Source organism: Pholis gunnellus (genome assembly GCF_910591455.1).
Source record: "Pholis gunnellus genome assembly, chromosome: 24".
Lineage (NCBI taxonomy): Eukaryota > Metazoa > Chordata > Actinopteri > Perciformes > Pholidae > Pholis > Pholis gunnellus.
Genome location: NC_136551.1, coordinates 3,335,751 through 3,349,590, shown reverse-complemented (window position 1 = coordinate 3,349,590; position 13,840 = coordinate 3,335,751). Strand labels below are relative to the sequence as shown.

At 46.7% G+C, this 13,840-nt stretch overlaps 1 protein-coding gene across 1 annotated transcript in view; it reads left to right on the top strand.

Moving 5' to 3' along the window:
- Positions 1-2,154: 2,154 nt before the first annotated feature.
- Positions 2,155-13,840, top strand: part of ptgfrnb (prostaglandin F2 receptor inhibitor b) — a 32,974-nt gene continuing 21,288 nt past the window's right edge. The window contains exons 1-5 of the mRNA XM_079185854.1: positions 2,155-2,415; positions 5,799-5,911; positions 6,364-6,625; positions 9,271-9,678; positions 10,964-11,389. Coding sequence (XP_079041980.1) covers positions 2,364-2,415; positions 5,799-5,911; positions 6,364-6,625; positions 9,271-9,678; positions 10,964-11,389 — 1,261 coding nt within the window. The 5' untranslated portion in view covers positions 2,155-2,363. The remainder of the gene's footprint in view (positions 2,416-5,798; positions 5,912-6,363; positions 6,626-9,270; positions 9,679-10,963; positions 11,390-13,840) is intronic.

Sequence of the window (13,840 nt, the reverse complement as noted above, 5' to 3'; positions counted from 1 at the left end):
GAGAGTGTGTGTGTGTGTTTCGCATATCCTGTGTCTTTTTGCTGAAAATGTGTTTGTGGTTTTATGTGTGTTAGCTGTTTGTGCCGAGCTACCGCCGAGTGCAAGATGAGTATCTGGTGTGTGTGTGTGTGTGTGTGTGTGTGTGTGTGTACCGGAGGTTTTCCTGTACTTGCAGTTTCTTTTATGGCAACAGAAAATGATCAAGGACGTGTTTGCAGCTACTCTAAAGTGATTTTATCCATCCATTCAACCAACAACAAACCACCCGTAAATGTATTCTGAGTTATACAAAGCACAGGGAATAACATTATCACCCTGACTAGTAATACTAATGTACAATATGTTAGTGAGCTCTATCATTATCTTATTTTATTCTACTTCTATGTGTCCTTTCTGTAATGTGCTCTTTATCCACCTAATTAATTCCATTATCTATGGTTTTGTATAATCCTGCAGTAGTGTTAAGTTCTTCAGTTTTTTCCTCTAAATCTTTATTGGTTGCATTTAACACAGCATTATTTTAATTTGTACTGTTCATGGGAAGAAACTTTAGAAACATCAGCCATAAGCCGGCATGCCGAGGATGCGAAAGAAAACCGCAAGTCTGCACTGACTCGTTGTGTCCACTAGATGGTGCTGCAGCTTCACGTACTCAGGTCCGAGCAGGGGACATTTGGGATCTGTTGTCTAATCAGCTTCCGTGCAGCTTCTACATATTGTATGTATATGTATGACTTTCTGTCTCTTCAGTTATGTCTTCCTTTACAAGTTATTACAAGTTCTCCAACCCCCAAACCTCCTTTAGAATATCTAAAAAACACGAGTCCAAGAAGATCATATTCAAACCTTTAAAGATTCCATTCATATTGTATTAATGTATTCATAGACTTCAGCCAGATGTGTACATGACATATATATATATATATATATATATATATATATATATATATATATATATATATATATAGACCTATTTCCTAAATCTGAACTGTCAATGTTGTTTCTCTTCTGATGCCAGAAGGTGGCGCTACAGGTCCATGTTTCCTATTAAAGGGCATCATGTCGGCACTTTAAATGGTTTAATCCCACTTTGTCATAGTTCACACAACCTTGACAACTACTTTGTGACTCAAATTATGAACGCAAATGCTGAAAGAGAACACAAATGAACATGGAACTCAGTTTAATGCGCATGTTACCTTTTTGAAAAGCATTCAAATGCACCAAACTTTGCAGAATAGTCTCATCCAACTTCTAAAAAGTGAAATACTCTTAAATAACTTTCCCATTCACAACTAAACTATAATCCACTTTATTGTGTTTCTGTGAGGAACTAAATAAAGTTTAGACTCAAGTCATTCATACGACTGCAACTACAAGCATTACTGCTACTAATGCTACAGTTCACATTAGTGTGCATTAAAACCAGATCCGGGTGCCAAGAATCCCCAACCTGGTTAATGACTGATAGGAAAGTAGGGCAGTAAGATAGCAAAGTGTCCAGTGTGTGTGTGTGTGTGTGTGTGTGTGTGTGTGTGTGTCAGTTTGAACAGATGTGTGAGGAACAGAATTGAGACCACATACAGGATGCACACTTGATTCCTCTCTGCCACACACACACACACACACACACATTTTAAAAATAGGACAGTCAAATGTCTCACAGGAGCTGTTTTAACCCTTGGCCTGCACGGTGGGTCTGTGCAAACACACCTCTGGACTGTGACTGGGTGCAGGCGTGTGTCAGCCTTTAAATCCTGCGGGATAAATGGTGCAAACTGGTGTGAAATATGGTTTCACACCAGTTTAAAGGCAACTCCTAAACCGCTAAATGGATCAATAAACAAGAAGCAGTGATTTAAACTCTATCCGGGAGGAATCCATCACACCAGAGGGGTCAACACTGACATGTAATAAAGACTAATATCTGCACCATAAACCTTGAGACAGATTGATATGGGAATCTCTCTCTCTCTCTCTCTCTCCACCTGGGACCTCCCTCCTTCTCCTCCTCCTCCTCCTCCTCCTCCTCCAGCCAGACACCTAACTTCCGGCCGCTCTCTCTCTCTCTCTCTCTCGTTATCAATCTCGCCCTCGTGCACCCGTTAAACCGGTCCAGTGGCAGCAGTGTGTGAATCATGTAAACACCCCCGTCGGGATTTCGACACCGTTTTAGGAGGCACTCGCGTGTGCACGCCGTTTCTTTCGCTCTGCGGCTCCGCCCGGTGTGCGGTGCGGACTGACTCACTCGCATCTGAAGAGTTTTATTGGATTGACCGACAGCGGACTGGTGGTGTTACCCCCCCAGCACAGGACAAAGAAAACGGGGGGAAATTAAGCAGAAAAGAGGGTTCAAGAGAAGAATGAAAATGGATAACTGTGTCCTCACACTCGTCTTCGGTCTGTTAACGCTCGGTAAGAAACGTTTCTTTGCTGTTAATAGCTAATTAACTTAGATACGTGTCGGCATTCAAGCAGAAGCAAATGTTGAACCCCCTTTAGAAATCTCTCAATTTAACGTTTACTTGTTTGTCAGCGAACGTGCATGCAAAAATAAGATAATTTAAAGTATTTCTCGTGTCTATACCATCCAATAATCAATTCGGCACGAATCCTATCCCTCGAGCAGCACTTAATTTAAATAAAATACACCTTTTTAAACTGGTTCACGCTGCTATCTGCTGCCATCCACATGGAAGAAGTTCAGGGGGGTGCAACAAGCGAACAGGTTAGGAAAAGTTCAAATGTAAGTGATTAATATGGGTTGCTTGGTGTGTGTGATCACGCCGAATTGGAGTTTGAATCCAAGACATTGAGAAAAATAAATAAAATATGTTGTCGGACATGTCTTGCATGTGACGTCATGCTAAAACGCTTAATTGGGGTGTTTTTAAACAGGGGTTTGGCACGATAGTCTCCCTGTGAGGTTCTGGATTACACACATTGTCACTGTTGAAACTGCTATACAGTTGAGTTTTTAGCTGATGCAATGAAGTAATCTCGAGCCTCAGGTTGAATTAAACACCATCATGAGGATGGAGACTGTAAAACAGTGTGTGGTGGTTCTGTTGTGGGGAAATAATGCTTACAGACGCAATATCAAGGAGAGAAAATAGTCCCAAGTTGAATGTGTTCCCTCCCATCAGTCTCAGCCCTGCTCAGCCTCTCATTACACAACTGTACATCCATGTATCATCCAGCATTGGGGTGACCAGCTTTGACAAGGTCCCATTAGTCCCCATTAGCCTGCATGGAAGTCAAACTGTGCTGGCCATCATTATTAGCCTTATTTGCCTTGTGAGTCAAACCAGGCGGACTAATTATCCGACTGGTTTTGAAGCAAAGGGGCCAGTGCTGCTTAGTCACAGGACTGGTTTCCACCACAGGGACGAACCCGAACCAGACTAAAACATGGCTTTACACGATACTGAAGTGGCCATGTGTGTGTGTGAGCAGAACAGTGAATGCCATAGAGGCTCGTGTGTGTGTGTGTGTGTGTGTGAGTGTGTGAGAGGGCCTCGGCTTAAATTAGTGCAGCATAAGATGATCAAATGTCGCCAGCACTCCTGTGGTGTGTGTTTCTGTGCTGTATTCGTGTGTGTGTGTGTGTTACGCTGCAGATGGTAAAGTCACCATAGTGCACAAATCACTTCCCTCTGTTCAACTGGAGTCATTGCTAACCTGATCTCTGACCTCCGGCATCTGCTGCCGCCATTTGTTTATGTGGAAATATTACCACAAATGTGTGTACTGTCAGCTGACACCCGGCATTAGCCTGTACAGTTTGGGGGGTTTTGGGACAGATGCTGAGGGGGAAAAAGGTAGATAATGTAGCTGAATAATCCTTAAAGTTGATCTTTAAAAGACACAACCCAATGACGGATTGGGACAAGCAGGCGGCGGCCACCATGGCTGACTGTGATTGGTCAAGATATCTGTCAGTCAAGCAAACACAACCTCTTTAAAGGAATTTAAACTTGGCCGTTTCCGCGGTACGTCCAAGTTTCCGGATGGCGAGGCCAGGCTAGCTGTTTCCCCTTGTTTCCAGTCTTTATGCTAAGCGAAGCTAACCGTCCTCTGGCTGGCGCTTCATATTGACAAAACAAACACAGAGGTGTTTAGGTGTTTAATCAGGAAAAACTAGAAGTTCCCTCTTTGCCTCCAGCTGGTGCTCCGGTCCCTCACGTGCTAGCTGTTTCCCCTTGTTTCCAGTCTTTATGCTAAGCTAAGCTAACCGCCTCCAGGCGTTTGCGCCGTATTTACTGCACAGACGCGAAGCTGGTGTCAATCTTCTCATCAGAAAAAAACAAAAAACGTAATGGCAGGGCGCCCTACACATGCCCGTCCGTGCCACTGTGACATAAAAATGTGCAAACTCCAGATTCCTGACTTGATTATTAAACTTTCTGGGTGTCTTCAGGCTCTGCTGGCTGTGCAGTATTCCCTCCAGGAGAGACAGGCAGGCTGGAAATTGAGTTAGAAAACCATAAGTCTCAGCACCTGGCCAAGGAAACTCTCTTCTTATCTATTTTAGTGATGTATGGCCTTATCTCTCACACACACACACACACACACACACACACACACACACACACACACAGGTATATTGTATATGACGGTCATTTTGTGATAAGGCACGGCAGACATCTTCCTCTTTTGACAACCCCTCATGGTGACATTTTAAAGTGTCTTACTTGTTTGACGTCATATCCCAGACAAGTGTTCCGTGACTCATTATTTTTGCTGTTGCAATAATGAAGATAGGGAGTTAATGATTGTCAGAGAGTGAAACGGTGTGTTTTCTGTGCTGCGTATTTCATCGTGACTTGTTTCTTACTAAAGCAGCAGAAAGAAGAGAAGAAAAAAAAGCTCGCACTCAGCAGGCTCTCGCACACATAACACCAGGCCGACTGCCAAAAACTCAAGTATTGATGGACTCTCAAGTATTGATGGACCATACAAGCACAGGACCTGTTTATGAAGCACTTCTTCTCAACTAGAGCTGATCCAGCTTTCTGTGAAAAGGACTAAGAAAGGAAGACATTTGTTTTCCCGCAGTGACTATTAACACGTTCCTATTAAATTCTGCACGTTAAGCCGAGAGCGGCCAGATTCCACCAACCAGGAAGCAGAGCGTCCGACTCGGCTGTGTTGCTACATGCTTCACTTTTTAATGGAGGAGTGAATGTGGAGCAGGTGGCTCGATCCAATGTAACTAAACTGCACTAAATATACGACCAACAAAACCGAATTTGTCGCTTTTATTTCACGTATAGACCTCGATCTCTCGCTGTCGCTGGTTTCCAGCCTGTAGGACATTCTGCTGACTCAACCAGCGGTCGGTGTTTTCTTGCCAAACAATTTGATGACTGTGTGCAGAAATACGTGGATATTAGCGCAGTCATCGTCAATACTGTTCAGCTCTACGCAAGCTGCTACAGGTTCTGTGTGTCTGTTGTGGTCATGTTGAAACAGAAACTCTTTCCTGTGACAGTTAACTGAATATCTTTGGCCTTTTTGGGAACATTTTCCACCATTTTCTGACATTTTAAAGACCAAACTAGCTCTGCTGTTGGTCATCAGGGTTGCTTATAATGGTGAATACACATAATATTGCAGCCTATTCCTGCTATAAATGATATTTCTGTAACACTGGTTGTTCTACACTTCATTGATTGGTCTCAGCCTTCACAATAATGATCAAGAGGGGGGTTGGCTTTCTGAAGTTAAGACCCTAAAAGTTCCCGATGAGTTGCATTGATCACTTTAATGCGTTTACTTTCTCTCCGCCCCTGAAGGTGGGTGCTCGGCCCGGGTGGTGACGGTGTCCCCCGGTCCGTTGATCCGGGTGGAGGGTCAGCCGGTGTCCATCCGGTGTGACGTCAGTGATTACGGCGGACCTCGTGAGCAGGTGAGTCACGTCACGAGTTTTAAATGTGAGGGTTGTACAGTATTTCATCCACAAAGCACAGAACTACATGAAGACGTTGTGCTCCAAGAGATTTCATCACATATAGTTTAATTCTTTAAAAAAACAACGTTCCTTTGCTGTGTTCGTAGCACCACTCAAGGTTTCTCAACCTCCCAGAATCCCTTGCAATTAGAGCAGTTTAATTGTCACGTGACTTTGTCGTGTTTTAATATTCTGTTTTAAAGAACCTGGAGGGAGCTCCAAGTGGATCATGAAATAGTGAGGCCGTACTCAAACCTGTTGTATTAAACATGCATCAAAAGGAAATCGGACCACTTGCTTTTTGATTTATTCTCTTTGAAGTTTAGAAAGCGTGTAACGTTAAAAGTGTTCACCCTCTGGTGAGCGTGAATGTCCTCCCCGGTAAAGGTCTGTCCCGCTCTGTCCGGCAGGATTTCGAGTGGCTGATGTCCAAGGAGGCGAACGGCTTGGTGAGGATGAAGATCATCTCCACCTTCGACAACCGCTACTCCCACGCGTCGCTCACCCAGCGCGTGGCGTCCGGCGACATCGCGATGGAGCGCCTGCGGGACGACGAGGTGGAGCTGAAGATAGCGGAGGCGAAGTCGCTGGACGCCGGCTTCTACTGGTGTACGACGCCGAGCACCGACTCCGTCATCAGCGGCATCTACGAGGCCCGGGTCCAACTCACCGGTATGGGAGAGCTCTCTGTGTGTGTGTGTGAAGCTAGCTGGCTGCAATGGTTCATTTAACAGCTATCCTCCATGACTTACTGATGCTCTACTGACCATGTATATATCCTCGCTCGCTCGCTCGCTGCCACTGGTTTTAGACAATTACTGCCTCATGATTTTGGCTTTTCGTGCACACACCTCGACACCCTCGTGGTGGCGGAGCAGACGTCAGGTGGGAGGACTTGGCTTTTGTCAAACGAGTAACCGGGAAGAAACACAAAGGCGAAGAGAAGAATCTAAATGCTCTCCACGGGGACGAATGTTAAAATTACACGGCGTTAAAATGTCCATAATGAGTGGAAACGCTCGTTACAGTCGCCATCCATCGAATCAATAAGGATGAGATGTTACACGACTGATGTGAGGAAGATCAGATGCAGCACTTCGTCGCTCTGTTGAAGGGTCAGCTTGACATTTCAGTGTCTGTCCAGAAACCGTGTTCTAGTTACGTTAGTCTCTTCAGACCTCGCTGTGTACAGCTTTTATTTTAATTTGGACTATTTTCTGACACAGAAAGAGGAAAAAACCCCGCGTTCAGCATTTTCCTTTGAATTTAATTGAGTTTTTTGGCGACTCTGTTGATTCGAATCCACTGTTAAACCAAACCCGAACCCCCAGCGCGCTTAAAAATGATAATCCATACAAAAAAAAAAGACACATAAGAAGTGTTTCAGGAGCATTTAATGCCGTGAACTCCCCACATCTGAGAGACTCAGTCCCAAAGAGGGATCGTCTGACAGCAGCAGGTTAGTTAGCTCCATAATGCACCATCATGTTCGGCTGCTCCCCGGCACGGCTCCCCAGACACCTTGTTAAATTTAGACCTTGAATTAACTCGGCGGCTCTGTTTATGGTGCGACAGGAGCTCGCGCGTCGCACATATGTAGAGCGCACGTATTAGCGAGCAGTTTGTTTTTTTGTGCTGTACGGAGAGTGTTTGTGTGCGAATATACTCGTTAACAGAGATGACAAGTCGGATTTGTTGCTACAAGTTCTTTACCAGTCCAGACACACACACACACACACACACACACACACACACTGCTCCCATCGCCCCACTGAGGCTGTTTGGTTATGTAAGAAACAAGTAGAGTACAGGTCGCTGAGGGTTTGAAAAACTCCTCTCGGGCTAATTTTAATTGATGGAGCAAAACGCAGATTATTCGCACTGCCTTCGTTATCCGCCATAGGCGCTCTCCTCACTGCAGCACACAGCGCCGGTGTGTACTCTCTGCTTCCACTGCGAGCGGCGGCGGTGTCCGGCTCTGTCCCGCTAGCGTCCACGCTTTATGGCTTGAGGAAGACGATGTCCCTGTTCTTTTATCCGAAGTGGTCAACAGGCTTAAATCCACCACAGGGTCTTTCTTTTCTCTCTGAACGCTTAAAAATCCGCTCTCTCCCCCCTGGACGTGAATATGGCATGAGTGTAATTCCCATAATGCACAGCTTCGTGCTCATTCCCAGCCATCTGCTTCTTCTTGGATTCATTTGTGACACCAGAATTAGCTTTCAACAAGAAATGATCGGGTCTATTGGGACGAAACTTCATGCTGGGGAAGAGTTTAGAGCCATGCTTACGTTACAGTGTTGATTTAAATATCTCACCTAAAGTCAGACAAACCATCCGAGCTCCTCTTCTTTAAGACTCGTCGGCCTCCTCGATGTGTCATAACAAGTAAGGAAACAAAGAATCTGCTCTGTTAAGACCTGCTCAGGCTCTGGAATGTCACATTTAGCAGCAAAGCACTTCCTGGAAGCAAGCGGGAACCTTTTCATTGAGCGGGCGAGTCCTCAGCCCTTTTGTGAACACTCCTCTGGACGGTGTTCACATCGACGGCCTTATCTGGAGCCGGTTGTGTGTTTAACTCGACCTAATCGTACTTTAAAGTGTAACCGGAATCTGACTCGTATTTAAAGCAATAGTGAGTCATCGTTATTCATGATTCTGTCACTCCTCCCTGATGAAGACCTGCATTTGAATGGTTGAGTCTGGGTGACATTGAAGTTATGTTGTGTTCGAGGTACATGCACTTCCATGTTAACGTGTCTGTTTTTAATCAGAGGCTCATTTCCTGTCTGCATACTGAGTGTTACCCCCCCGTCAGCGCCGTGCTGCCGGGGGATTAAAGGCATTGCTTACCTTGATTGTGCTGCCGTCGTCGTTGCTTTTTGTTTTTTGCTGGTTTTCACAAACACTGGAAATTGGTTTAAACTGATTATTGCGGTAAACAAGATCTTCTTGCGCTCAGCTCAGAATATGCCTCCAGTAACAGACGAGGAAATGCAAATACGCTGCTGATTATCCACCGAGCTCTGTGCAAGTTACACCAAAGAAGAATAGAAAAAAACAACGCAAACACCCATTTTTAATGAGCAAGAGGTTTGTTGTACACTAAACTCCAAAAAGGCTTGACCAGAAGTGGATTCAACCAACTTGTAACCTCAGTTAAAATCAAACTAACCTGCACTAAACTGCTTTTACTTCCTAGAATAAAGCCTTTACTGTGTGTTGAGAGCTTGCAGTTTCTTGTGTCAGCGACCTTCTCCTGTCGGGGTCATCCATGTCTCCCTAAAATGTTTGTCTTGCTTCTTTCCCCCTGTCAGTCATCCCCAACACCCTCAGGGTCTCCCCCTTGACCCCGCCCCCAGCGGTCCCAGAAGGAAGTGACCTCACGCTCTCCTGCAACGTCACCCGGGAGCTCACCCTCCCCACCTACCTGTCCGTCGCCTGGTCGGTGAAGAGGGGGGCGACGTCGGAGGAGATCTTGGCCTTCGGCCCCCAGGGCGACGTGGTGACGGGGGCGAAGTACGCCCGGCGCTACGCCGACGGAGGCATCCGATTGGTTCCCGGGAGGAACGGGCTGTTCGAGTTGGTGATTTCCAAAGTGACGACGTCCGACGAAGGGATTTACGAATGCAACGGCACGGAGTGGACGCACGAGGACGGAGGGAAGTGGGTACAGATCGTGACGAGCAAGAGAGAGATGGGAACTGTTGCCGTTACTCCGACAGGTAAGAGAGAGGAAATCACGACTCTTATGAGTTTTTGGACCGGGGGTTGTGGACTTCATTAAAGCTGGTGGAGTAACTGAAAAAGGAAGTAAACGAGTAAGTCCGGGCTTCTAAAGCGCACTTAAACCCCACAGGGTGTTCTACATCAGACGCTCTTCAAATGGAAAGAGAGACCTGAAGCGTATTTAGTGTCGAGATCCGTACTTTGCTTCCTTTTGAGTCATAACTCAAATGTGAGCGAACAGACGTGAGCTAATTCTGCACACAGTTTACAAAACCCTACGGGTCACACGTGCTAAGTGCAAGTGATCCTGTGCAACATAAACTTGGCATTAAAAGGTTCCCCGCGCATCCTGAGCAGTAATTATGCCTGCGGTGATGAGAAGCTGTAGATAGTTACTCTAAAGGGAGCGATGGATAATCCTCAAGTCTCTTGGTTCTTGATCACAGCTTCCCGTGTGGAGGGGGCGAGAGAGGGGGGGGAGAGAGAGGGAGGACGTGGGAGAGTTCCCTCTCTCTTGTGTGGCTGTCTTTTATTTTAATGGCATCCTCTCCTCTGTGAGACTTTTTCCTCTCGCTGCCTCGCTCTGTCCCAGGAGGCTCGTGACCCTCACTGTCTCTGTCTGTCTGTCTCACTCTGTCCTCAGAGAGGCCCCCCTTACACTCCCCCCTCCCCCCTCCTCCCTCCTCCTCCCCTCTCATTCATCGCGGTTGCTCTGGTCACCGTATCTTACATCTTTCTGGTGCCACCGTATCCTCTTTTAAGTGCGGGAGTAACACCCAGTGGTTTGTAATGAAACCAGAGATGAGCGACACACACAGAGGTCTCAGGTCCATTGTGTGCCAGCCACTTCATATTGACTTACCGACTTGAGTAAAGAGGATGAGAAAAGTCAAACAGAGTTGGCTTTTGTGTCTTTTGTCCTCTTCCAGACACCATACAGAGGCTCTTCCCCACACACCGCTGCCTACGTTGTCACAGGAGACCTCGTCCGAACCCCCTGATCCGCCCGTGTTTAATAGAAACGTTCTTCATCGGCATCGCAGCCGAGAGGATGCTTGGGAAAACAAACTGACTCTGACATTTATAGATTAGGTTTACTTTACGTTCTCTCTCTGCGTCTGACGGACAGGTTGACCTTTTATGTCCGACTGTAAACGGAGCTGAAGAGTTCTTCATTATCGGCTTATTGTTGCAGAATAATTCAGTGTTTCTATCGGGATTATTTACTTATTTTGTACCCATAAGGATGAAGTGACCGATCCTCCGTCCTCTCCTCTCTAGGTCAGTCCCTCAGTGTGAAGGCTTCATCCTCCTCTCCCTCCTCCGCGCCTCTGCTCCTCTCCCCCGGCGAGACGCTGACCCTCCTCTGCGCCGTCGCGGCCGACAACCTGCCCGCCCTCGCCCTGGAGGTGGCCTGGCTGGCCGACGGCCGCGACGTCGTCACCATGGAGCGCAGCGGCGTGGTGATCTACAACGCGTCCTCGGGCGGCGCGCACGGGAAGCGAGCGGAGGCCAGCCTGGAGCGGACGGACGCCAGAGAGTACCGGCTGGCGGTGAGGGGGGTGAGCGGGGAGGACGCCGGGGCGTACGCCTGCCGCGTCCGAGCCTTCGTCGAGAAGGGAGGAAGGAGCTCGGGAGGAGGCGGGAGGTGGCACATGGCGGCTGAGAAAACCTCCAGCCCGGTGACGGTGAAGGTGGCGCAGACCGGTGAGTGTTTCTTCCTACTTCTCTTTGTCGTTTCTTGACATTACAGGGGGTTTTCTTTCTTTAGTAGAAGACGTGCGTGTTTGGGGGACACTTCTGATTGTCCAGCACAGTGGAGCATTTGGACAAAGCACATGTGAGGGACGGTGTGCGTGATATCACGGTTTGCGGATGTGTAGCGGTGCCACATATGAGTCTGGAGTCTGGAGGGGAAACTCTTTAATCCTGTCAGCTGTCGACTCCTGCTGCGAGGACGATTGATTAGTCATGCCTGTCCTGCACTCTGCTACCTCTGGGTGTGTGTGTGTGTGTGTGTGTGTGATATGCTCTGATCCTGAGAAGTGGTGTCAAACACAGTCGACACAGCAATCAATTACTGGCATGGTGGGTGGTTTCTCTGTCTGTCTGGCTCGTCTCCTTCCTCTTTCTCTGCCTTTTTTTTTAGATTTTTACATCATGTTGGGGAACGTAGTTGGCTCGCAAGGTGAAGCGTTAGTAATGGAATTAAATGTCTTTCTTTTCCTCCATATAATGTTGATTTAGGATGCTCATTCACACCTTTCGTATAAGAAGGACACACCGCCTCTAGTAACTGATGTCATGTGACAAACCACAACTTCTGTTCTTAAAAACGGTTAAAACAGGAAGCTCCTTGATATAGATCCTGGGAAAGCGACGTCTTTTGCGTCACGTCTGCTGCTTTTAAAAGTCAGCCAGACGATGCTATTTGTGTTAGCGTAGATCACGCGACGAGTGAGGAAGTGAAGTTTGAGGAGCATCCGATATTACGGTCTTATCATTTTAGAAGCAGTTCAGCAAGTAACACACACACACACACACACACACTGGATTTGGCCGCGTCATTAGAGACGGCGTCACAGCAGTTGGATTTCTGACAAACTCCCGAATGAGATGACTGAAATGGACTTCAACGCTTGGTTACATAAGTTCCCTCCGTTCGGCGACAGCTTGTGTTTTGGCAGACTGACTCGCTGAAAGTTTCATGTGAGCTCAAGTGTCATTTTATTTTGAAGGAAGTGGCAATAACTTACATTTGTGTTCTATAGACTGGACATTAAACACATACCGCATGCATACGTAACTTATAGAGTCTGCAGAACAACATGTCGTGTTTGTCGTAGAGAATTAAAGACTTCTAATGAGTTTGCTTTGTTGTTCTCTTGGCAGTAACATCGTGAGTTCAGTTCAAAGACCCCTCGCCGGTTTGTTCCCTCTAACGAGCTCGGAACGGACGGCCGCCACACGGTGCTGACGTCAAACTAGAAATATGACTAATTTAAATATTTATTGGGCTTTTAAGTGTCATTCGCCCATAAATCCTTATCTTCTCTCCTACTTTAGATCCGTTACACTCTTCCAGGTATTTTAAAGGACGCAACATGTTGCAGCGGTGATTTATTCCCCCTAATAACATGAAAACGTCTCCCGCAGGCTTTAATCCGAGCAGGACTCTCGACTTCCAGACTGTTATCACATCCACGCATCTCCTCGCTGTGTTTTTTTTCGTGGCTTTGCTCTCACTTCCTCGTCTCGCACGTTCGTGACTCGGCTGCTCGGTGCTTCCTCTCCCTTCAGTGTTTCTGGAGGTTCTTAAATAGCATTCAAGGTGAACTATATTTGTCGTTTTACATCAAAGGGGTGGCTCCTTCCCGCTACACACACACACACACACACACACACACAGAACATTTATGCATATCTATACACACACATGCATTCTCCTACATCTGACTAGTATAGTGCAACTAAACTGATTATGCACAGTATATACAGGGCAGTATGTCAGTGTAATATGAGGGTTTTATTCTGGTTTTATTTGTCACAGGAAGCAGATGTTTCTCAGTCACCTGAGAGAGCTGATCTATTGGGTTTCTTTCTTTCTGTCCAGCGCTCTCAACCTTCTCAAAAACTCAAACGTGACGCCGCGGCTTGTCATGAACCATCAGAAAACTACAACAGTGTTTTGTGGTTGTAGTGCTGCGAAGGCTTTATGGCAACAGGAGCCCTTAGTTAAAATAACAGCCGGCTCTTGTTGACACGCAGAAGATTCCCGAAGCCTTCCGGAGCCGCGTTACATTTAGAGACGTCCACCGGGCTTCAGAGACGCTAGCGTGAGCGCACAGCAGAAATATCAATGAGCGCGATCCACAGCATATAGTGTGTGTGTGTTTACATGGATTACTTATGTGTGCGTGTGTGTGTGTGAGAGTGAAACTAGGCTTGTTGAAGGCTTTTTCCAGAGTGTAAATGCTGCACACACATACACCGTGTGTGTGTGTGTGTGTGTGTGTGTGTGTGTGTGTGTGTGTGTGTGTGTGTGTGTGTGTGTGTGTGTGTGTGTGTGTGTGTGTGTTTTTGTGTCCCACATACTGAGGGTATGAGGCTGTTCTCGCTGGTGGAACTCCTACATTTTTGCCTGAGGGTATACATTCC